Genomic DNA, 25,739 nt, shown 5'->3' on the forward strand with positions numbered 1-25,739 from the left:
AGTGGATGTTTCAGGTCTAAGCTGAGTCTTTGTGCTGGTGTCTCAGGGCGTCAGCAGCAGCAGCGTCAGCACGGGAATGTCACAGAACCAGTCCGTCCTGATCCAGTCGGGTGCTGCGTGTTGGAGGAACGAGGCGTTCAGGTTGCTGATGTTTCTCTCAGTGGCGGTCTCTCATGTGGTCCAGCGGTCCTCTATGATGACCAAGGTAAGACCAGGCTCCTGATCCACACACCAGGAGCTCCACACTCAGCCATGCTGCCGGATGGGGCCTTTTGCTTGTTGTAACTCCTCCAAATGAATATCTTATTTTAAAAATATGGTTTCAAAACTCAATCTAATAACACAAATATTTAAGTATTCAAAAATAAGTACTGGTCAATCTCAGGCAGTTTTACTTCATTTTGTCAAGGTTTCTAAGCGGACGATGTTGGCATGTTTCTCAGTCCTGTTACCAGAACTCATGTGTCATTAAACCATCATGTTTAAAAGTCTGTCCATCTGTTTCCCTGAAGGACGTGTTTGTTTCAAAGACATGGTCGCTTACATTCAACAATGACTGGATATACACACAAGTTGTAGAGAGAGAAGGGAGAGACAGATAGACAGGGAGGGAGAGAGAGAAGGGAGAGACATAGAGAGAGAGGGAAAGGAGAGAGAGAAGGGAGAGACAGAGAGAGAGAGAGGGAAAGGAGAGAGAGAAGGGAGAGACATAGAGAGAGAGGGAAAGGAGAGAGAGAGAGAGAAGGGGGAGACATAGAGAGAGAGGGAAAGGAGAGAGAGAGAGAGAACGGAGGAACGGAGAGACAGAGAGAAGGAGAGAGGGTGCTCGGTGTGATAAAGCAAATAGCAAAACGCTTAATTCAATGTCAATAGCTGGTTTCAACCAGCAGAGGGCAGTCTATGTACATTTATAACATTATTTTATAGTTGAAACAGGAAACTCAGCAGATAGCCAGATCCAGGTTTGGGGGTTAAGTTAACTTAATAACAAATCATGACTTCATTATTACCCATTTATACCATGGTCTGGGTGAATACTCGATTCTGATTGGCTGGAGCGTGTAGGTTAAAAAGTGTTAAGGTGCGTGTCCACAGGCAGCGGTGTTTCCCCGCGTCCCATTCATTGTCTATGTGAAAAGCTGTGCAATGCATTCTGGTAGCGTCGCGGCGAATGTCGAGAGACGGCGCGCGAGTTGGCCGCTCCTCATTTGCCTAAAGTTGAAGTCGAATCTACTTTATGCTAATCAGAGGCGCCGGGCTCGTCTCGCCGCCTCGGGAACGCTCGGGAATGCTCGCAAAAAGTTGTTGTTTAAAGGAGAGCGCCTGTCAATCATCCTCTTGTGGCAGCCCACCAAGCGTGCAATACTGGGAAGCGGCGCGTCCACTCGCGTTTAAAATCGCCCCTGTGGACACGCACCTTGTACACCTAGGAAAGACGTTCCGTCAAATTGCCTGATGACAGTTCTAAATGATTGCGCTGGCTCATATAATAAAAACGATTTAGGAAACTATCTGTGAACTTCGATTCTTTGAAACAACATTTTGCATCATCCTCTGGACACACAAGCGGTAAGTAGTGCACTGGCCTTCTGAAATGATACTTTGTATCACGTAACGTAAGGTTAAGCCATCATCTCACTTCCCATTACTGATCAACTGGACTTCGTGGAAACAACCGTCCTCCGCTCCGCGTCGTCCTTTCATTTCTGTTAATGGACACCTCGTCGGCCATTATCCCTTACCTATTGGCTCCTATGTTTGTCCTCATAATGTTGTGTATCATATCGTATTAGATACTATTATAACTACAACTTTGATTATTTGTGTACCTGACATCTCAATTAAGTTAACAACAATAAATGACAAAGGAAAGCAGCAACTCTTCTCTTTTAAGAGGCTTCAATCACAGAATATTGCTATTGTTCCAATATTTCTGGTTGATGAATGGAATCGTTTGAGCTCTCTTGTAAAGTAACCAATGGTCTATTTCAGGAAGAGTATTTGTTTTTAAATTTCAGATTTGTTATTAATAATCTGGTAAATTAACAACACTTCTTATGTTAATGCCAGATAGAAGGGAGCTGCAGAAGTCTAGACGAGAGAGTATGAGGGCATGAACTACTCCCTGACTTGAGATCGGCTGTGATAATATATTTTTATTTTGGAGATGGTTATCATATGGAGGAAACAGGACTGGACGACTGTTTTTGATGTGTGGGATAAATGTTAAATCTGAATAAAGAACGCCACCTACGTTTCTGGCAGTGGGCTTGATGTTAACGGATGATTTATTACAGTATTATTTTGGATTTGGATATAAAGCGGTTTAACCCTGAGGGTGAGACAGCAGCAGGCTTCTGGGGCGTCCTGGTTTGCAGGCAAAACAGATAAACACACAGTGAATACGTGCTTTGTGACACAGATATCCTTCGATTCAACGTTGTTGGGCTGAGATCTCCGTATAAAACCAGGTCTAGTGTATGACCTTCAGCGCGACGGGGTTCTTTCATAGCTTGGTGAGATTAAAAGATTCTTAAACATCCATAAAAACCAGTGATTAAAGTCCGAGTACAGCAGACATGGACGCTAATGTCCCCCTAAAATCAGAACTCTGTCATATTCAGACATAAAATGGGATATGGCAGTGTTTGGTATTTGGGCTGTAAATGAGAATAAAGTTCAGTCGAGTAATAAACCTCACCATAATAAAACTGGTAGTAATAATACTAAGAATAATTGCAGTTTGTTGAGTTTATTTGCAGTTATATTTGCTAGTGATTATTTCAGACACTAATATATCATTCTATATATTAGAATTACAGCCATGGTTTCGTTCATTTTTGATATTGGACAAAAACAAAATTCCAAAGTTCCAAGTTCAAACAAAATAAAATAAATATTATAATATATATAAATATTTGGCTCCTTCTCGTGTTATTTCCTGCTTCAGTACTTCTGTTGGAAAAAGAAAACTACTGGCCTCCTGGTTCATATTCATGTTGTCCTTCTTCCTGCAGGTCAGCTGACGATGGGCAGCTCCTCCTCCAAAACAACCTTCCTCTGGCAGAAGAAGAAGAAGAAGTCGCCTCTGAACAACGCCTGGACTGAACTGAAGGGGGCGCTACCCAATAAGAAACGCAAGAAGAACAGCAAACTGTCTCTGAAGCCAGTGAAGAGGGGGAGGCACTCACAGAGGAAGTTCTCACTGGCAACAGACAGGAAGGAGGCCAAAGGGCTGAAGGGACTGTCTCTAGGCAACATGAGGACGGAGAAGAGACGGACGTCTTCCCCGGGGAGGAGGGACGGGGACGGGGGAGGGCTGGCCAACATCAGACAGCAGATCAAGAGGACATTTTCCTTCTCTCTGTGATCAGCAAACGTGTCTCAGTGGCAAGAAAAGCAAAGGAAAGGTGTCAGTAAGAGTTTTAATGACGTCCCCGTCATGAAACACAGCTTTACATCCAGGATCTGTCCATCAACATCTTCATGTTAACAACCAGAATCACCCAAAAGCTTCACTTTAAAACAGTTAAACATGTTATCTTCATGAGATATGAAAAGCTTGATTTCCCTTTATGTTGGGGGGGGGGGGCTCACCTATGTTGCACTAAATACTGTACATGTATCAACAATTACCATGTGATCATAAATACAGTTTTATATGATAATCAGCGGACAAAAGTAATATTGTGTCATTCCAGCACAGAGACAATCGGCGCGATGCAAATAAAAAGTACAAAATAAAGCTCTGAGCAAAACTGAAATCAATCAAATATTAAATCACAAGTCGTGCGTTGACGATGAAACAGATGGTTTGGTCTCTTCCACTTTGATCCAAGCGTTCCAGATACATCATAACTATCCTGGTAAAAACATCAATATGTTAGACATCCTAACAAAGGCTTCATTCAGGCTCATTGAAGCCCAGTAATAGGACGGTAATACGAGTTGCCAGGTTGGCTGTTCAGCATCATTGTCTTTCAGTCACCAGTTTCAAACTTGATAGTAAACTGTCAGTTACATGTAAAAGTCAAACCTTCGTAGAAGGTCTTTATGATTCTGAAATAAAATCATAAAGATGCAGTCACATTGATGTCAGCATACTAATCCTCTGACAGGTGTTCTTCATCAGCTGGTTGGAGCTTTGAATTAAAAGGTTGTATCAGCGATTCTGGGCCGACACATAAATGATCACATTCATCTGTTTTAACCTCACGATCCGCTAGCTGCCCGCCCCATAAGCAGGCCGTCAAAAACCGCGTCTCTCTAGGCAGCCTAGGCTCCGAGATCGCACACAAAAACAAATGGTTTCACCAACACCTCAAAAGCAAAATAAACAGTGTTCCAACCAATCACAGACAAGGGGTGGGTGTTGTGGTGTTTCGCGCTCGTGCACGCGAAGTGGTAGCTAAAGGAGGTCAGCTGACGGTGTTATCAGAAGCTAGAATGGCGGAATCCAATCCAATACCCAAGAAGAGAAAGAGTGAGAGAATACCAGCGTGTATTTTCCAAGACCAGAATAAGTATCGGGAAGGCCATAGAAAGATGGACGGAAGTAAAAGAACTTAAAGGATGTAAATCGGATGCCGAGGTCGCACTGTTTCTTCTGGACATGTGAGTAGCAGCCAACTGCTAGCACTGCGCGTCCATGATCATTTTCAAAACACGGGAGGGAGGGGCTAGCTGGCTCTGTTTGTTTTGGATCTCGCAACGGAAGTGAGGGCAACCAGAATCGCTGATACAACCTTTAACAGCAGCAGGAAATATGAAGTGATGAGAGGAAGACAACAAACAGAAAAACAATAAGCAAAGAGGAGAAGACAAAAAAACAAGATGATGAACATGACGAGCAAGAAAAAGAACAAGACAAAGAAGAAAAAAAGAAGGCAGTGGCTAAGAGGAAGAAGACAAAGTTCAAGACGATCAAGAAGACGAATGAGAAAAGACCAAGAAGATCAAGACAAAGGAGAACAAGAAGAAAACTAAAAACAAGAAGAAGGTGAAGAGGAGGAAGACGACTAACAACAACATGACAAAAAGAAAAAGGAGGTCTGGATGCTTTGCAAACGGTCCATGAGAGAGGAAAACATTTTTCAAAGCTTGGCAACCCAAATGTTGCTTTTAATAACAGCCTGTGCCTGATCAAATGTTAATAAATGACCTATTAACCATAAACAAACCCGTTAGTTACAACATATAATCCACTATGGAGCCAGACTGGTTTCTTGTTCGGAGGTCCAAGTGAAGCCTGGTGAAGAAACCAACTGAGTCGTGATTCAGCCTCACTGACATGACTCTCAGCACAAACACCCGATCTGATCTAGTTTTAGGGAGGTGGACCTGAGGAACTCACATAGACCCCCATGTTGTTTGATTAACCCAGAAATGAAGCGTTTCTTCTCCTAAAAGGTGGACGATGAAGCTAAAACGAGCCTCTTGCTTCAGTTTGAATCAGGAAATGTCCAGTCAGCTGATATTAGAAGTTCATCCACAGACACAAACGGCGTCTGATGGCAGCACAGACACGTCCATCTGAGAGGAGTCCTCCTTTGTGACTCCACGGTCTTCATGGCTGGTTTGGCGTTTGTTCAGGTCTGGGACGAGGCGGGGCCGTGTTGTGAGCCGCCGCCGATCAGAGGCGTCCCGTTGCTCCCGTCGGTCAGCTCGCCGCCACGAGACTTATAGTTCTACAGACAGAGGTGGAGAGACGGATGAGAACGTGAGGCCAAGAGGTGAAACAACATCCTAGTGTCAGCAGGGAAGAATGGGGAATATAAGGAAGGAAGTAAAACGTTTAGAAAAGGAGAGAAAATGTGAGAGTGAAAGGAGCAGCGACGTTTGAAGAGTAACTGAACTCCCAAAGCACTTTGTGCAGCTCAAAGCAACGCAGTGATACTAGTGTTGTCCACATTTAAAGTTCTACAGTTACAACTATACAAAGAGAGTGTGCCGAAGAGTCGATACGGCCCGTTACAGACCTTTACAGCACGTAGCACACCAGCATCACAATAGCCAGGATGCTAGCCAATAGCATTCGAGAGCCTCATCTCAGCCAAACTAGCAACTAGCATTAGCAATTACTAGAGATTTGCATTAGCACAAGCAATTAACATTGACGCTAATTGAAAAAGGCCATCATTAACAGTAAGACTTAAATTAAAGTAGCAGAGTGCTATTCATGTCCTGGAACTCTAGCATGGAAGTAGTAAACTAGCTAGCTAGTTATATTTTACTTAATGAGCAAAAGTGAACAGGTTAATGCTTCATCCACACACTTATCACGGTGAAGGAAATCACATTCCTGTCACCGGATGGTGAGTCAGCAACACTCATTCACCATGTTGTGATGGTTTCAGTTCAAGTCACAGAAAGAGAGCAGGCCGGTGCAGTGAGGTGATGCTACAGTGGTGGAAAACAAGCTAGACGTGATGCTACACTGGTGGGAAACGAGCTAGACGTGATGCTACACTGGTGGAAAACGAGCTAGACGTGATGCTACACTGGTGGGAAACGAGCTAGACATGATGCTACACTGGTGGGAAACAAGCTAGACGTGATGCTACAGTGGTGGGAAACGAGCTAGACGTGATGCTATAGTGGTGGAAAACAAGCTAGACGTGATGCTACACTGGTGGGAAACGAGCTAGACGTGATGCTACACTGATGGGAAACGAGCTAGACGTGATGCTACACTGGTGGGAAACGAGCTAGACGTGATCCTACACTGGTGGGAAACGAGCTAGACGTGACTGGGCAAACCTTCCACACATTCATGCTTTGGGTTTTAATGCTCTAGCTATTCATTTTGGAATCTGCAGGCTCGAGGCACTTCAGACAAATGTGTGGGGTTTAGTTACTCTTTCAAAACATATTCACATGTTCACAGTTTGATCAACACAAAGAAGCAGACGAGCAGACGAAGCAGCAAATCACAGACATCGGCAGATTTATGCATTTATTCAAATTTGTTACAACAACGTACAAAAATAAACCCAAAGTGATATGAAAATGTTTCTGAACAGTCGACAAAACAAACAAAGAATATAGTTTGAATATAGTGTCATCCCTTAAGAAGCTGCTTGGATTGATCTGTTTTAAGTCGCTGTGTATTTACATCCTGTCTCTAGTGCCTCCTTCCCCTCGCCGTAATGTCACCAACAGAAACTCAGTGAATCAGCATTCACACGCGACCACATGCACCAGTGTGTCTCCAACATACACACATACCAGAGTAACGAGTCAGAGGAAATGTGGCGAGGGAGCCGACCCAGTAACCAGCTGCACACATCTGGAGCGCCTTACAGAGAACACGCTGCCGACGAGCAGCGAAGACAAGACACCAGCGGCCGTTTGATGCTCCTCATGGAAAGTTTGACATCCTGGTTCGGATCAACGTTCATGTGTATGGAATTACATTAGTGCCTCGTGTCTGAGGCACGACTTGTTGACATTATCTGCACGCTAACATTATTTGTTGTCAAGTGATAACTCAAACAAAGTCCTGCCACTTCCAGTGGACCAGCAAGGGACCTTCGTTTGGAACAAATAGAGACAAAAATAAGGTAATTTGCAGGTCAAGAAAGCCTCATTATGTCATAGCAGAGCTCACACTTCTATATTATTGTTCAGCTGACGACAGTCCCCATGAATATATTGTGATTCTGATAGAAAACATGAGCACAGATGCGAGGCGTCCCACAGTCAGTGCTTAGTAGGGCTGCACAATTAACTGAATATCAGCCTCTCCAGGAAGTCGCGATCGCAACTATTAACACAGAGTCAACCAATCCCTGGGAATTATACTTAATCTTACAAGTCTGTCCAATTTCCACAACTTTTCCACAAATGTCCTCATCTCAGCTGGCAGGATGGAGAATATGTCATTCTGAGCCTTTTGGTCAGGTGACTTAGAATTGTTTTTAATAGTTATGCAATAACAAGAATTGCAACTATTTTAGCAACTTTCTCCTGCAATTTCATTGCAAATCAACACATAGAAGCATTGCAGCATGTGTGGCAATTTTTCAAAAAGATCGGGTGAAATCAGCCATTTAAATTACCAATTCACAAATAAGAGCACGCCATCCTGACATCTCACTGGGTTGTATGTTGGGGATGTCACCTTAAACTTCACTGCTACACTCACAGCTAGCATCTTCTTGATCGATTAATATCCCCTCCTTTCCCAGTCTCTCTACCACACACACAGCGGCCAACACGACATCAGTGGGCTGAATGGCAGTTGAATAAAGTCATGTGACTCTAAAAGAGGGATGTCAACAGTAAACAAGGACATTTTTGAGTCAATCTATTTACGTCTATATAACCAAATGATGCACCGTAGCGTCGCTCTCTCTCAGAATTGATGAGTCATCTGATGCGTCATCTGATTGGCTCTTCTGAAAGACCACTGATCAAACTATTTGGAACGAAATCAGCTGATTGGGACCAAACTGCAGCTGATTGGTGGCTGCACCCGTAACCTGATCAAATGCGGCGATTAACTTCAGCCAAGCTAACATAAAATAAAATGCACATTTACAACACATGAATGGATATAGGCCTCTGAAATGTGGCGGCAGAGCTCATTGAGCCAATGGCGCGTCAGCGTAAAAGGAAAGTGACTATGTTTTTCAAAAGCAAAATGACCAAAACTGACATCCCAACTATAACTAAAAGCTTTTTACAGCAACAAGAGATGGAAGCACTGAGTTTCCATCTTTCCGATCTCGGCTTCCAGTTACTCTGAGGCGACCCCTGGTGGCGTCGGCTGGGAGCTACAACACATCGCATGAATACAGCATCATAGAAAGTGCAGCGTCTGTATTTAGGGTTAGTGTGGTGAACGTGGCGTGTGAGCATCCTGTTTGTTCAGTAACTCGTGGTGGATTTCTTATAGAGATAATGTGTAGAAGCTGATGACAGTGAGAGGTTTTATAGTCAACATAATTGTTGACCTGAGAGCAGCTGACAGGCAGAACAAAAGCTGTTTGTATTTGGTTAACGAGCATCATGACTTTAGGGTGCAAACTTTCACTTTCAAATCAGACACCAACACATTTGCATGTAATGGTGAATATGTGCCGTCAAGGCTGCAGCTACTTGAATAACTCTCTGGTGTGATCCTGTTTAACAGGTGAAGCTCCTTATTTGGGCTTTTTAGTGCCTTTAGACCGATGTTTAATGATTTATCAACTTCATATGCTATATGCTCATTGTTGTTTTGAAAATAATTTTAATTATATCCGTTTAAGTGAATAAAGTCTAAAAATTAAAAGTTAGTTAGTTAAAGAGTAACTAAACCCCAAACTCATGTGCAAATCGTGATATATAATTATATTTGAATTCTACATAATATGTTATAAATTCACATAGGGACTGCCCTCTACTGGTTGAAACCCAGCTATTGATCTGAAGCCGGATTATATATACGGAGGCAGCTTTAGTCACCAACCATCACCAATGCAATTAGCATTAACAACTAGCATAAGCTAATTGAAAGGACAGTCATGATCCAGATTCTGTAATGCTATAGGTTTCATTTCAAGTCTACAGAAAAGAGAGAAGTCCTGTGCTGCTTATGGAAAACGAGTCAGTGATGTTTCCATGTGGGTGTGTCTCTCCTAGACGGAGCCCTTTAGCCAAAACTCTGGGGTTTAGTTACTCTTTAAGAAATTTGAAGAAGCTTTAATAACTTTTAGTCATTTTTTTGTGAGTGAAAAGTAAAATAACGAGCCACATTCAAATGTAACCCCACATTGTTAAGTGCGTCGTAGCGCAAACAGTTTTGAGTGGCAGTTGTCACGGCAACCAGACGTCTACAGTCGTGGCTTCTGGCTGCCGTCGGCGGCTCCGTTGCTGTCGGACAGTACCTCTTGCTCCAGCGTGTTAAAGTGAACTCCGGAGGTGTTGGTGTGGCTGCTGCCGCGCCGACACAGGCAGCACAGGATCTCCTTGAAGGTCCTCCTCATGTCTTTGTCCCTGAAGCAGTAGATGATGGGGTTGACCAGGGAGTTGCACTCGGCCAGCACCAGCGAGTACTTCTCGTAGCGCAGCACCTTGCACTTGTCACAGCCCAGGCCGTCGAGCAGCAGCACCACCAGGCCAGGAGTCCAGCAGATCACAAAACAGCCTGCAGAGGGCGGCAGAGCAAGACCAGGGCCACGTGAGGTCATTTAAAAAAACTGTAATAACACTGGAAATGAGAAAGAAAAAGGCGTGGATGGAGGCAGATAAAACAGGAGGGAAGAAAATGAACAGAGTTGTAAAGAATGTGAAGATAACATGTCAGCATGTGGACTGGGTTTAGTCTGTATGATCACATTTCATTATCATAATACTCAGGAATTCATTATGTGCACACTTCCTCTGTACTAATATATGCACATGTACAGACGGAAATGTGGTGGTAACACACACTCGCACACACCATGTGTATGCATTCCTCAGCTAGAGCAGTCCCAACGACACACTTATCCTCTGATCTACAACCAAACCCAACCTTATCCCTCAGACAGCAAGCTGGAGACATGAGGGACGCAAAGAATATCCTCTCAAGGTCAGAAACTGAAGAGGCTCCGCCCTCCGTGGTGGAGCTGGTTTCTGTCACAGTGTCTGAACTATGCGGCTGCCTGTCAGGACACGCTGGGGGTTTTCCTTGCCCTCATCACATGCCAGAGGTGCTGCCGAGCGACGGCAGAAAGAAGTGCAACATTTTTAAAACTTTGAGGAATTTAAAGGAAAGTTCAAAGTGCTGGAGCAGGGGTGGCTGGGAAGGAGAGAACGGAGGAGGCAACAGGAGGAATCGGTGGGAGGAGAGGATGTGTGTGGGGAGGAGAGTCTGGTGTAGAAAGTGCAGACAGGCGCAGAGGGGCTCTTCACGAGACCTTCTTCCTGAAAACGCTTTCCATCTCTTTTACAACAAGCTAAATGAGTAATAATCCGTATCACGATAATAGATATTAGAAAAGTAACCATCTACTTTCATGAGCTCCATGCAACATTTTCACACCAGATTTAGAGGTGCATGCAGGAAAACTGTGACAGGATTTCTTCCCTGTTGCTAGGAGACGGGCAGCCGTTCGACAGGGTTAGTAAACCGTCTCATGGCAGGTCGTGTAACAGTGATGTTGCTCAAAACTAAAACAACGGAAAGTTCATTAAGATCCTGTTTGTTGGTGGACACACATTAAACCCATCCAATCCCTCCCACATGACGTTGCACCTTCAGAGTAAAGTAGGGTTGAACATGGAGAAGGACTACGTACGGTGGGGGTGGGGCAGGACTTTTAACCATTAAACCGGTGTTTGTGTTTGTTTTGAGTTTGAATGAAGTGTGTTTATCCACGAACAGTTTCTGAATCACAAACTTAGATGTGAATTTGTGTGAAGTGTGGTGTTTTGCAGCTGCAGGAAACAAGAGGTGCCACTGTTTACAGGAAACAAGCTCAGGTCACCAGAGACTCGCTGACTGCTGACAGGATTCTCTCCAGTAATAAAAACGTGTCAATATTCAATATTCACCAAATCACCTGTTAACACAAATACATCCAGTAGAACAGCAGTAATGACAGTAATGTGAGTAAAATGTATTTGTGTATAGGGCAGCATTTAGCTTATTTAACTAAATAACATATAAAGTGTTAAATATCTGAACAAAATTCCCATCATTAAATTATTTTTAGTGAGTAACTGCAAATAACCGATTCAATAATTAATATTGCTGTTGCTTCACATTCTGTAGGACTATTATCAATCTAATCTTTCTCTACACTGATTCATCTCAATTTTATATATTTTTGTAATTTCCTTGTATACAGCTTCGATTTAATTCAGATATTTTGGATATATTTTTTAATTTGAGTATTTTTATTAGAATGTTCTTCGAACCAGCTTTCATTTGAATTAACTTAATATTTTCTACAATTTTATAGTTATTTTTCTGTTCAGCTTTCATTTGAATTCAGACATCGTATATAGATTCAAGTATATTGTATTGTTTGTATTTTATAGTATCTTTTAGAATTATTACTGTAATTGTCTTCTGTTCAGCTTTCATTTTTATTCATATACCTTGTATATTTTTTATTGTAATTGTATTCTATGTGATATAAATGTTTCTTGATTTTTTGGGGGCTTTTTTTGTGATGACTGATGACAACCGATATAACCCTGCTCTTACCTGAACAACACTAAGACCCTATGGTGGGCTGACTAAAGGGTGCCGGACTAAAACAACATAAAACCCAGTATTTACAACAGTAGGGGATCAACGTCATTAAAGCACACATATCCAGCTCAACCAGTGTGGATGGATGCTCACCCAGGATCATGGAGACGGTCTTCATCAGGTTCAACACCGTCTCTCGGTGCCTCATCTGGGTGGTGTGCTGCGACATCTGCTTGCTCTTGTGCCTGACGTAGATGAAGATGCGGGTGTAGACGGCCACCATGATGGAGAAGGTGAGCAGGTTGAGAAGCGCCCAGAACACCAGGTAGCTGCGGCTGTACAGCGGCGCCATGGTGGAGCAGTTGTCCAGGTCACACAGGCAGTGCCAGCCCATGGTGGGCACCAGGCCCATGACGATGGCCAGCAGCCAGATGAACAGCATGATGACGAAGACGCGCCGCGTGCTCATCTTACTGTGCAGCTGCATGTTGAAGATGGTCTGGTGGCGCTCCACGGCCACCGCCAGCAGGTTGAGGACGGAGGCCGTCAGGCTGGTGTCGATCAGACCCTGACGCACAAACCAGCGGTACTTAGACAGCTTGATGGTCCAGGGACCAGTATGAAACATCAAGTGGAGGTAAGAGACACCTGGGGGACGAAACGGAGACAATAAATACACAACAACTGCAGGATGACATGGTTGTATAGTGGAGCACGGTACAGATTTTGCAGCAGTCTTACATAAAGTGCAGGTCCAGGATTTAGCTAGCCTAGCTAACCAGAAGGATGGAGTTAATAAATTAAGTCGAATATTAAAGCAGCTGCACCATGCTGCTCTCAGCTGTGTCTGAATCAGCAGAACTCCATTCAAAAAACATGGAAAATAACAACACGGCTCTAACTACCGACCAAATGATCCGATACAATTAGACTCAGCTTCTTTCTGAATCTGTCGAACCCTCTTCTGCATGGGTTGAAGTTTTGTTTTAATGTGTTTCTCTCAGTGAGAGTGACGGTCTCTTCACAAACACTTCAACTCAGAGCTTTCTACAGTCACTGTGGTGTCGTCTTCGTTCCTGGTGTAACTTCTCACAGAGTTTAGGATCATGTTGTGTGTTTTTCTTTGGGAAGCATCTCTCTGTGCCGTATTCTGCAGTACCACACTCCACCTGAGCGGCTACATTTTCCTGATGTTGTAGATGTTCTTTTGGTGTCTTTATTTATTTAGACATTTGGGATAGTTTCCTAAAGGGGTGGGGAAGTTGATTCAGCATTTGCATGGAATTATCAATTCATGGACACCAAGTCTCAACCTTTTATTTTATAAACTACTACAAATTAAACATTTTGGGAACATTTGATTTTTCAGTCCAGAAGATGGTAAAGTATGGTCGATTCTTTTCTGCATCATGCACTGCAGAAACCAAGTGACGATGTTGGATATGATATGAAAAAATAACCAAAACACACCTTCAATATTTAAAGGTGCATTTCTCTAGTGAAGAGATAATCACAAGCTGAACTCTAAAGTTCATATGATGCCATTGTTTTCTAAACATCAACGGTTTCTTCACATTGGTCCTTGTAGCATCTTCACTCGTCAACTCTCCATAAAATCATGTTTGATCACATCTGTTGGCCAGATGTGACCCGACATTATGCAGCCTGATGCTATTTAGCCCTCAAATCCCTCAGCTGAGAGAGGTTTCAATTAGAGTGTATGGAGGGACAAACTGTGGCAATACCAAAACCTTCTTGAGAACATCATTAACACATTGTTACGTGAACGTAGCTTATAGCAACATTTAAGGTTCTGTTAAAGATCTTTTCCATTAAAACCTTGTTCAGAAGGCAGCTAGTTACCTGATAGGCTGCTTTATAAACATTCAGTAGAAAGTCAGTTAGGATAGTGAAATGTGTTCATTTTAAAACGTACATGATATGCTCCGATATCCCCTAAACCTGTGATTATGTGATTTCTTTGACAGTTGCCTTTATATTTGCAACCAGATCATCAGCTTATTTTTTTGGGAAAAAATTGGGCAATTATTAACACGTTTGTTATGTTAAAAGATTAGGTTATACATCAAGAAAGTCTCATTTTGCAGTTTAACTGTTATATAAGTATGAGACTGTAAAAATACGTTATTATAAAGACGACACACCCAAAAGTGTGTGTCCGGTACCAGGATGTAACGTGACTCACACCAACAACAGGTCTCACTTGTTCTCTCTGTTCCCGGCTGATAAAAAGAACACATCAGGTAAGATAATGTTACAGTATGGAAAGTAGCTCGTTAGCTTAGGTTTCACATCAAACTAATGATACTACGACAAACTGAAACTGGATCTGTATGCTGAACATACGTGGAATTCATGTCACAATCTAGATAAAGAAAATGTTTGTCTCGTCATTGACAACTGTAACGATGGTCAGTCTCGTTTTAATTGAACATCTGTTTGGTAATTAGAGCCACGTTGTTATTTTCCTTGCTTTTTTGATTGGCATTCTGATTCTGATCCTTACATAACTGAATAAAACAAAAATAACTTCAAGTATCTGTGTAAATGAGGTATAATCAGCGTTTTGTACTCCATGCAGTAAACCCACTGTACCTGAGAAGAGGTCAGCCAGAGCCAGGTTACCCAGCAGGTAATAGATGGGGAAGTGAAAGCGTCTGTTTTTTAATATGGCTCCGATGACCAGAAGGTTGGAAAGGATGACGATGAAGCACACCGTCATTCCCAGAGTGACGATCACGTAGTCGCGGTTGCGCCAGTGGTCGCTGATGTTCTTGCCACTCTTCTCGTAGAAGAACTTGACGCTGCGGTTGTAGTAGCATCCCTCGGTGTCGTCGGTCAGGGTATCCATGTTAGGAGATCAGAGAGGAGCTGCAGAGGACAGGGAGCAGAGCGGCGATGCAGACAGGAAGCAGAGGGGAAGGTCTAGGGCGTCATTCAGACTCGCCCTTTCTGCTGGGTTGGAGATCGGCATGCCATCAGCTGGACCGCTGAGGACTGTAGAGCCGGTTTGAAGAGGCCTTCAGTATATGGTGGTCTGGGTCCACTGGTCTTTAATCTGTGGGAAACAGAGTATTAGTATAAGACAACACACACACACAGGCTTTTTTTCTTCCAAAGTTGCCTGCGATCCTTGACCTGCATGCCTGCAGTGCGGATGTTCCTGAAGAGGAACATTTGGATGGCTGTCTGACACCTGGACCTAAGGGCATCCTTGGTTGCCATGGTTATTGGTGTGCTTTTGTTATCAATGATGTCTCCCATGGGTCCATGGAAATGGAGAGGACCCCTCGAACCACATGGTTTAGGCCTGGGTACCTACTGTTGTCAATCCCTTTTGCCAACATAAATTTTGGATCATGAATCCATAACTAAGGATGATACAACTAAATATCCTGACATGGGAATTAAACCTGCGAATATTCAAGGCAAACAAAGACAAGTGTCTATCAAGGTGCAACATGTTTAAAGTTCTATTCTGTTCCACTTGAGGCTTAATAAATGATATCAAAACATGTCCTGACTATATCCTCCATCATCAAGCGGAAGAATATTCATGCACACGCACATTTTAATGCTCTCAAAAAGTCCACAACACTGAAACAATGTTTCCACTAGAAAAAACAGTCCATTAAACTGCAAAATGCATATCGATTCAAGTCAATTTCAAGTTCCGTCTGAAAGACATGTTCTGACTATAACGTGGCAATATTTACAATCAACATAAGACTGTAGTCTCTGCACATTTCCCAACTTAAATGTGCTCAAAGTAAATGTGAAACACTAAAGTCTCGGCTACTTCATTAGTGGCAGGTTTTTTAAGAATCTCTTTTTATTTGATTAAATCTGGATTATCTGCATTTGATTGGGTCTGAAAATACCTTGTCAGGCCCGTCTGCTGTTTCCTCCAGTATCTGACCATATATGGGCACCAGCGGCGACCCACCCCCTTTACTTCACCTTGGTTTTTAGGAGATTCCTACTATTTTCCTTCCTATAGACACGCAGTTGGAAATGCTTTGCTAGCTAAACACTGTATTGTTTAGTGCTAGCTGCAGTGTGTTATTAATACCACACTCATCCATTGCCACCTTCTCTTTGGATATTTTCCACTGAGTCAACATGCTGTCCTGTACCTGGAAGTCCCTTTTTGAGTCCAAGTACAGAATTAGCAGTTATGGTTATCATCATATTAAGGCAGGTTTATCAAGCATGTTTTCTTTACCATTAATCACAGCCAGAAGCTTTTATAAAAGGGACATTCTTGTAAATTCTTCTTTTTTTATGATTTATGGCATTATAACTGTGTTACTCTGCACAAAAAACAGTGAGTTAAATATGACAGAAACTGCTTCAGAGAAGAGAGACCAAGCGTGGATCCAGGCTGACAAGTCCCAACAGGAACATCGGGACTATGCTAGCAGCTACAGCTTCCAGATCGTAACATGCCCCGCAACAAAACGTGGTGCGTTTGGAGTCAACAACACTCCCTCACGGCGCCGCGTACCGTCCCAACGCCTCCCTGTTCAACTCTCAACAATAGAACAGCAGAGTGGCTCCTTACAGCAGACACACCTCACAATTACACAATCCAGCTATGTAACTCAATCCACACACACACACACACACAGCGAGGGTGTGTGGAGACAGAGGCCAAATCACAAACAGAAGAATGTGGAGACGGCGAGAAGGAAATGCAGTGAGAGAAAAGTCAGCGGAAACACAGCTGAGGAAGAACAAGTCTTCAGAATGTACAGGAATGTAAATAACAGTTAGAATGGATGTTTGAGGGAGACCACATCACGTGTAGTTCATTTCCTCCCTGCAGGAGACACCTGTCATCTCCTCACTGCTGCATGCTTCCTTTAGGTTTCTTTGAAAAAACAAACAGCAACTCCAATATTTATGCTGACTTGAAATAAAATATTGAAAGTAGAGCTGAGCAATATTAAATATAATGTATCGCCTTTCTTGATCATTTATTAAGATATTGCGACACAAAATGATGTCTGAATTGATAACTCAAATTGCTCAGAAGGAATATTTCTCATGGAACCACGGCAATCTGAATCAAAATATAAACTATATGAATGTAAACAGTGTAGCTGAAAAATGTATTGATTTTTTCATACGAGGATTTGTGTGCATACAGTGAGTGTTTAGCTGAAAATTCAACACTTCAACTTGTGTTGAATGCAAACATATTCGGTTCATTTTAATACTAATATACTAATAATATGTCGATTGAAGACAACCACTTAGAAAATGAAATAAATGTGAAGTAAAGAAGAAGTGAGACTCCTGCTGCTGTAGCACAACACATCTACATCTACAACTAAACTGTTAGCCACAGTGCATTGTGGGTCATGTTTTCAGCAGGTTTAATGAGGAAGAAGAATGCATGGAAGTAAATCTGTGTTTTTCCAGTGTGTGAGTCCACCAATATTATACGAGTGCTGATACGGTGGCGTCTTCTACGGCAACATTGAGTTCTTGTTCGTTCTGTCTTAGAACTATTCATGTTACACAAATGACTTTCTGGGAAAATTCAACTAGGTTCAAAATCTATGAGAAGAGGAAGAGAAAATATTATGAGAGGCAACTATTTATTATATATCTTAAATGACGTGTTGATTTATACAAAACTGTAACTGGATCAGTATCCATTTACACCACAGTTACGGTAGGATTGTTATATTTTCTGAAGTAGTGACAGAGGAGGAGAGGAGCTGTGAAAACTGAGCACAAATAAGTGCATTTCTTAATATATCACGCGATGGTAGAAAAACGTTGACCGTCTCTCGTGACATTCATTATCGTTCTGATCTGAACATATCAGAGAATAAAGAAGATTCATCTCAAAAGGTGGATAGCAAAAGCAACATGTCTACTCAGTCATTTTGTCTTCAACAAATGATCATTCTCAGACATGAAACCAGACAGATTATGCGGCTAAAGCTCTGCACACGCAGCTGCAATCACAGGAAGTGAAAGTACCACATACAGATCCCCATAAACACAGTGTTACCAGAATACTTCAATAAAAGTAGAACGCACACTTCCATTTCAATCAATGTACAGGGTTTTCTACAAGTGCATACAATGTCCAGCTGGGTGAGAATAGCAGCCAGCTGGGGAACGTGACGAAGCATAGAGACGGATTAAATGAGTAATATTTAACAACTTAATGCTTCATCCACACACCTTATCCAGTGTTTTCCTGCTTAGAGAGTTACAAGGCAGTTAGCTGACACACTCAGCAGGAAGAGTAGAGGAGAAACAGCAGGGCTACAGGAACAAGGAGTGAGTCTACGTAGTCTGATGTCTGTTGGAGAACAGTACGTTACAGTAGCTACCAGCATCGCCCCAAAAACAAACCACACTCATTTCACTAAAACTCTGAGAATGAGTCTTATTCTTATAGCATGACATTAGTATGGTGATATTAAACCGTGACATTAGTATGCTGATATTAAACCGTGACATTAGTATGGTGATATTAAACCGTGACATTAGTATGGTGATATTAAACCGTGACATTAGTATGGTGATATTAAACCGTGACATTAGTATGCTGATATTGCACCATGACATTAGTATGCTGATATTGCACCATGACATTAGTTTGGTGATATTGCACCATGACATTAGTATGGTGATATTAAACCGTGACATTAGTATGCTGATATTGCACCATGACATTAGTTTGGTGATATTGCACCATGACATTAGTATGGTGATATTGCACCGTGACATTAGTATGGTGATATTAAACCGTGACATTAGTATGCTGATATTGCACCATGACATTAGTATGGTGATATTAAACCGTGACATTAGTATGGTGATATTAAACCGTGACATTAGTATGCTGATATTGCACCATGACATTAGTATGCTGATATTGCACCATGACATTAGTTTGGTGATATTGCACCATGACATTAGTATGGTGATATTGCACCGTGACATTAGTATGGTGATATTAAACCGTGACATTAGTATGCTGATATTGCACCATGACATTAGTATGGTGATATTAAACCGTGACATTAGTATGGTGATATTAAACCGTGACATTAGTATGCTGATATTGCACCGTGACATTAGTATGGTGATATTAAACCGTGACATTAGTATGGTGATATTAAACCGTGACATTAGTATGCTGATATTGCACCATGACATTAGTTTGGTGATATTGCACCATGACATTAGTATGGTGATATTAAACCGTGACATTAGTATGGTGATATTAAACCGTGACATTAGTATGGTGATATTGCACCATGACATTAGTATGGTGATATTAAACCGTGACATTAGTATGGTGATATTAAACCGTGACATTAGTATGGTGATATTAAACCGTGACATTAGTATGGTGATATTAAACCGTGACATTAGTATGGTGATATTAAACCGTGACATTAGTATGGTGATATTGCACCATGACATTAGTATGGTGATATTGCACCGTGACATTAGTATGGTGATATTAAACCGTGACATTAGTATGGTGATATTAAACCGTGACATTAGTATGGTGATATTGCACCGTGACATTAGTATGGTGATATTAAACCGTGACATTAGTATGGTGATATTAAACCGTGACATTAGTATGGTGATATTAAACCGTGACATTAGTTTGGTGATATTGCACCATGACATTAGTATGGTGATATTAAACCATCACATTAGTATGGTGATATTAAACCGTGACATTAGTATGCTGATATTGCACCATGACATTAGTTTGGTGATATTGCACCATGACATTAGTATGGTGATATTAAACCGTGACATTAGTATGGTGATATTAAACCGTGACATTAGTATGGTGATATTAAACCGTGACATTAGTATGGTGATATTAAACCGTGACATTAGTTTGGTGATATTGCACCGTGACATTAGTATGGTGATATTAAACCATCACATTAGTATGGTGATATTAAACCGTGACATTAGTATGGTGATATTAAACCGTGACATTAGTATGGTGATATTAAACCGTGACATTAGTTTGGTGATATTAAACCGTGACATTAGTATGGTGAAATTTTTTTGTACCCTTTACATTGGAATGCATGAATCTGGTGCACTTTGAGAGGAGAATATGCACTTAAATCCTATTCAAACAGTCCTGTGTATTACTGTAGATGGGATTATTGGTGTTGTAACTTTGCCTTTTGTGTCTTCATTTACAGATTTTTATATTTTTGTATAGTAATATTTAACAAAAAATGCCACAACGCAAATATAATTTGCACAATTTATTTACAGATTTTTGCCTAATGCTTAAACACTAAACATGGTTGCTATGCCCAAAGCATAACTGTTTTTTACATAAGACACTTTGTTCAAAAATGAAATCTCCTGCAACAATGGGCAAAACACATCTTTTTAAATTATAAACCTAACTAAAATTTGAAAAGAACACAGACTCACACACATGAAAAATAAAAAATAAAGCTAATTGAATACCAATCAGTGTGAGCCTTAGCACTACAAATAGACCTCAGGTGAGCTCAGCTCCTTTGTGAGACAGTGAGAGTCAGGGGAAGAGGACAAGAGAGCGACAGGAGGATGAGGACAAAGAAGACAACAGATGGAGAACTGTGAAGTTTTTGCTCATCCACAAAGGCTACATCCAGCCTGGGAGCATTTAATTCTCTTGGGCTTTTTAAAGAAGAGCTCCAGGGCTCTTCTGTAGGGGAATTTGGTGGTGGGGGGGCCATTGATGCTGACTCTCAAACATGTGCCGCGTGCTGCGCAATTGACGCAATTGACGTTACACGCTGCGCAATTGACGTTACGCGCTGTACATTTTCTAAAAGGAGCTACGTAAAAAAAAAAAAAAAAAAAATTTTTTTTTAAGGATTTTTATTGCAGCGGCGGAGAAAATTCAGCAGCGGCGTGCGTGGGGGAAACACTGTACCTCGTGACCCGATTGTGTCGCGTTTCCTCCCAAATAAAAGTGGACTGTGGTGTTTCTGCTCTGTGTGGCTCTCAAAGGACGACATCTGCATGACTGTGTTTTCATGCATCATAGGTCTGTTTGTGAGTGAATGGACCAGACTGAGTCAGTAAACACCAGTTTGAATGCAAACCAGTCATTACCAGAGCAGCCACACCCGAGGCTCTCCTCTTCTTCTCTCTCTAGTAGCAGAGAGCAGCCAGCAACAGGAAAGAGTCACACATCAGAGACTAAAAGTATTACTGCAGCGGAGGTGGTGGTTGTGTGTGAGAGAAACCTTAATTAAATAAACACTAAAAGTCTGCTTATCTGCTCTAGTTGTTCTAATTAAGCATATTTAGTATGGATATGACATTTGGGACAAACCAGGTGTCGTATGCATTACACAGACACATGGAAACGAATGTTTCGTTTCTAATCTGTCGATTACTTTCATGTTTAATTGATTACTTGTTTGGTCTGTTGGCTCCAGATCAGCCAATATCAAAAGCAACTGCCATTAGGAGATGGGACGATACAGAAATGTATCACAGATTTTATGATCATCTTATTTTAGTGTATTTGATTCGGACTAAAACAAGATGTGCGTCTTGTCTGTGACATGATTAAGAAATATTATTTCATTAACAAAATGTAAAGTGATACCAGTATGTTTTAGTAGGACAATCGTGACATCTAACAGTGTTTCAACCAATAAAGGGCAATGCCGTGTATGTTTACAACATAATATGTAGAATTCAGACTTTTCAACTGAAAAAATGTGGTTTGGGGGTTTAGTTACTCTGCACATGCTCAGCAGCAACCAGACAGGAGGCAGAAACCAGGAAGCAGGTTGCACACGTTGTTGTTGTGGTTCCTTTGTAGCACAAATGAGCTGATAAATGCTATCTGATCGGAGCAGAGACTCTTGGACTCGTTGACAGATGATCAGTTTCTGATACTGGTATCAGCATCAGAACAATTAGACTGACGACTATCAGTGGTTTCTTTTTGTAGGTTATGACAATACTTCCCCTCATTGTAACCTGCATTCAGCAGCACAATCAAGTTCATCATTTACCCCCAAATGTTGCCAGCTGCAGTTACTTGATCTTATATGATTGTTAATTGAATATGTTTAAGGGCCGTATGGTCGGTAGCACTGTCGCCTCACAGCAAGAGGATTCATCTGTGTGGAGTCTGCATGTTCTCCCTGTTAGTCCCACAATCCAAAGACATGCAGGATGGGGATAGTTTAATTGATGACTCGGCACTGTGATCTGTGATGGATGAATGTTGGATGTTTTAAAAGACGTCACCTTGGAGACGTCACTTTATTTGTAACAGTAATTGGGTCTTGGGGTCAACACAATCCAGATTCAGTACAATACTTTTTCCTAATTTGAGTTTCTACAACAAAAACATTTAGTTGGACAAAAGAAGCCAAACCCAAAGAAATTCAAAGCTTAAAGGAAAAAAAGTGCCTACAAATTGACCAATTTTGATTTAAATCGTATGTCAACATGTTTATGAATCCGACCAATGCAAACTTTTGGTGGTTTATTGTTTCAGTCTGTAGACTCTGTACCAAACAAAAGTTACTATGGATCAACGGCCAACTCCAGTGATGATGTTGTATGAGAGTGGATTCCATGAGCAATAAAAAGATGTAGGGCTGAAAAAAAGAAATCCATCACTTAAGCAAACAAAAATGTGTCAGATCCTTAAATGTTTTATATTTACAACTATTCTTTTGTAGGACAGTAAAGTCAATATCACGTTGACCAACAACGCTTACAGGTTCAAGCAATTTTTTTTACAAATACATTTCCAAAATTGTTCAACTATTGACACAAATTTAACAAGCCAGCATTCTCTGAAACATCTGTGTATGAATGAAAAGGGTGGTGTCTGATGTTGCTGTACACTACGAACAACAATAACCGTCACAATAGGTTGGTGGTGGTGAACTGACCTTATTGGGGTTATTATGGATATCTTCATATGGGTGAAAAAGTGGTCAAGTCCTCTGTCATGTACAAAAGTGAAAATGGTGTATTTTCTTCTCTTTTTAATTATTATTTTTAAATATTATTTATTTATGCAGGGCGACCTTGTGATTTATGATTACCTTATTTCAGATGCCCCCCCCCCCCCCCCCCAGAGGTGTCCTCCCTGTGATGCAGTAAACAATATGCATGTTACTTATTGTAAACTTATTGTAGTATGAAGTGATCACAGTGACTTAGAGACACTTATTTTGATTGGGATGATGTTCATTGCTTTGGCCAGGGTGATCGTGACATGACTTTGACTTATGTTTATCTTAACTTGACCACATTTTCTCAATTATACAGGTATTTGAGACATTTCCATGACGTTTGCAAAACTTACATCTGTTTATTTTATCAAAAGTTATCCAAGCCTGGAAATGGCGATTTTTTAATTCCATGACTTTTCCAGGTTTTCCCCATGACCTCAAAAACTACCATGGAGGAGTGTGACAGTGTCAACACACCCTGAACAGTCTGACCTCCGCAATGACGGCCTTTATTGCCTGGCTGTATTGGCTTGGTGTCATAAGATTGCAGGCAAATAAATAACTCACAACACCTGCACTGTAAAATATCCAAAGCCCGCTCACAAGTGAACCAGTTCCGCTCCAACCGTGGCTACACCCAAATAGCTCCACAAACCTGAAATATCACATGCGTTCTCGTCGAGGACCTGGTCTGAGGGGCTCCGGACGCCTCCACACGCCGCTGGGAGCGTCGAACAATACAGACCTCCGTCTCACGTCACATTCACGGTAGAGACGTTAAAACACAAACACATGCAGAGGAGAAACACTGAACTCACCCTATTCTTGCTTTAAAATAAATCCAGATCCCGTCGAGGTGAGACGCAACGGACGTCACCTGAAGTCACTTTGAACACAATGTGAAAAAAGCGCGACAAAAATATAAAGTATTGTAATTGTCTCTGTTTTCTATCGGTGCTACATTCCAGGTGCTTCTTCTTTTCGGTATTCTCCGTTACCTGCGTTCGGACCTCTCCCTCGCTTCCGGTACTGTGAGCGGCTGTTACCTGTGCGGAGTGATCCGCACGGAGGAGCAGAAAGGGTGCGGCACGGTCCGCCTTCGCTGTTGCTGCCGCTCTGTCACAAAGGAGCGCGCGCTGGTGAGTTGCTCCGGCCAACCTGAGCGCGTAGTTACCGCCCACCGCCCCCCGTTGGCTGACAGGAGGAGCAGCAGCCAATCACAAGAGAGCTGAGGAGTGATGGACAGGGGACGTGTCACAGGCGGGTTTATATGATTTTAATAGTAGTATGAGGTGAATGATGGATGTTAGTAGGTCATTAAGTACATTTAATCAATTTAAAAACAACTTTGAGGTACTTGTGCTTTACTTCCATTTAATCTCTCTTTGTACTTGACTACATGTATCTGATGACTTAAGTAACTTTACAGATTTAACATATATGAATATATAATAACAATATAACTAAAAAAGTTAGAAGTGCAATGCTTCTTCTGCTTTCTTATAAGTAAATTAAACCAGCCAACACTAACACCAAATTAAATAAAATTAGCTGCCAGCTACTTCCCACTTGATTATACTGACATTAAGATAATTATGTATTCTGAAATGTTATGTTTAAATATACTAATGAGACATGTTCTTATCAAATATTTGCTCATTTTCATACATTAGAACAGAAATTACATATTAGAGTTACAGGGGGTATTTGCAAAAATAATATTTTAATAGTCATTTAAAAATAAAATTTTTAGATTATTTTTTTCAGTTCTAAAATGTTGAATAAATCCATCTATGAATAATGTATAAACAAACCCTTTTGTAGAAACCTTGAGAATATAGAGAGGAATGAAGATTGGCGTATGTAAGAGCTGCTGAAGTGAAGATTTCTGACTCAGAATTCTGAGAAAAAAAACAAATTTAGGAAAATTATTCTTTGAATATATGGATTGTAAAATCAATTGGGTAAAAGAAAAATATCTCATAGATATCACCTTGAAACTTCCCCAAATGATAATTGACAGTAAAAACAATCATTTTTGTATTACAAGTTTTCTGAAATGTTTTATTTATATATGCAAATGAGGCATTATCTAATGGTACATTGTAGTGCATTTATGAGAAAGCTACAGACACAAATAGACAAAGTAGTAAAATATGTGTTTTCCACTATTCTGTAGAAGACAAGTTATTGAACATAAATAGACCAACATCTTGAAATTCAGTTTTTGTTTTTGCCAAACAATAAGGAAAAAAGAAAATAATTAATTTAAGAGATTAAGATGGTTCAAAGGACTATTCATAGCCAGAGAAAAGACACTCTGCTGCTGATGTTCACAGAGCAGTACAAGTATAGCTGTTGTATTGTTACTCTCATTCATGAAAACCTCCGATATCCGGTCTGAGGATCTGGAAAGAAGTCATGATAAAACTGAGGACACAAGATAAACAAGAGATGGGATTTTATGAGCTTGTTAAACTTCAGTGACGCTGGTTCAACTCCAGCTGTGGACCTTTGTTCCTCTGTCCACTGTTTCCTGTCACCTT

At 41.2% G+C, this 25,739-nt stretch overlaps 1 protein-coding gene across 2 annotated transcripts; it reads right to left on the bottom strand.

The window, feature by feature from the left end:
* Positions 1 to 2,736: 2,736 nt before the first annotated feature.
* Positions 2,737 to 24,303, bottom strand: lpar2b (lysophosphatidic acid receptor 2b). Of its 2 annotated transcripts, XR_014596903.1 has the most exons (6): positions 24,012 to 24,303; positions 14,786 to 15,248; positions 12,323 to 12,817; positions 9,873 to 10,132; positions 3,616 to 5,687; positions 2,737 to 3,561 (listed from the first exon to the last, which is right to left on the bottom strand). XR_014596903.1 is itself a non-coding variant. In XM_084006525.1 (5 exons), exons 2-5 carry the CDS (start codon positions 15,039 to 15,041, stop codon positions 5,589 to 5,591), a joined length of 1,110 nt encoding a protein of 369 aa, XP_083862651.1. In that variant the 5' UTR covers positions 15,042 to 15,248; positions 24,012 to 24,303; the 3' UTR covers positions 3,598 to 5,588. The 2 variants fall into 2 exon arrangements, 1 of the variants encoding a protein (XP_083862651.1); XM_084006525.1 differs by lacking the exon at positions 2,737 to 3,561 and having other exon boundaries at positions 3,598 to 5,687.
* Between the last annotated feature and the right edge of the window lie 1,436 nt (positions 24,304 to 25,739).

This window comes from Eutrigla gurnardus (genome assembly GCF_963514095.1).
Source record: "Eutrigla gurnardus genome assembly, chromosome: 3".
Classification (NCBI taxonomy): Eukaryota; Metazoa; Chordata; class Actinopteri; order Perciformes; family Triglidae; genus Eutrigla; species Eutrigla gurnardus.

Coding starts and splice junctions, on each gene's coding strand:
- lpar2b (XM_084006525.1), bottom strand. CDS start 15,041: ATGGATACCCTGACCGACGACACCGAGGGATGCTACTACAACCGCAGC. Junction 12,818..14,785: donor TCTGGCTGACCTCTTCTCAG/GTACAGTGGGTT, acceptor TTCGTCCCCCAG/GTGTCTCTTACCTCCACTTG. Junction 5,688..9,872: donor TTAACACGCTGGAGCAAGAG/GTACTGTCCGAC, acceptor CTCTGTCTGTAG/AACTATAAGTCTCGTGGCGG.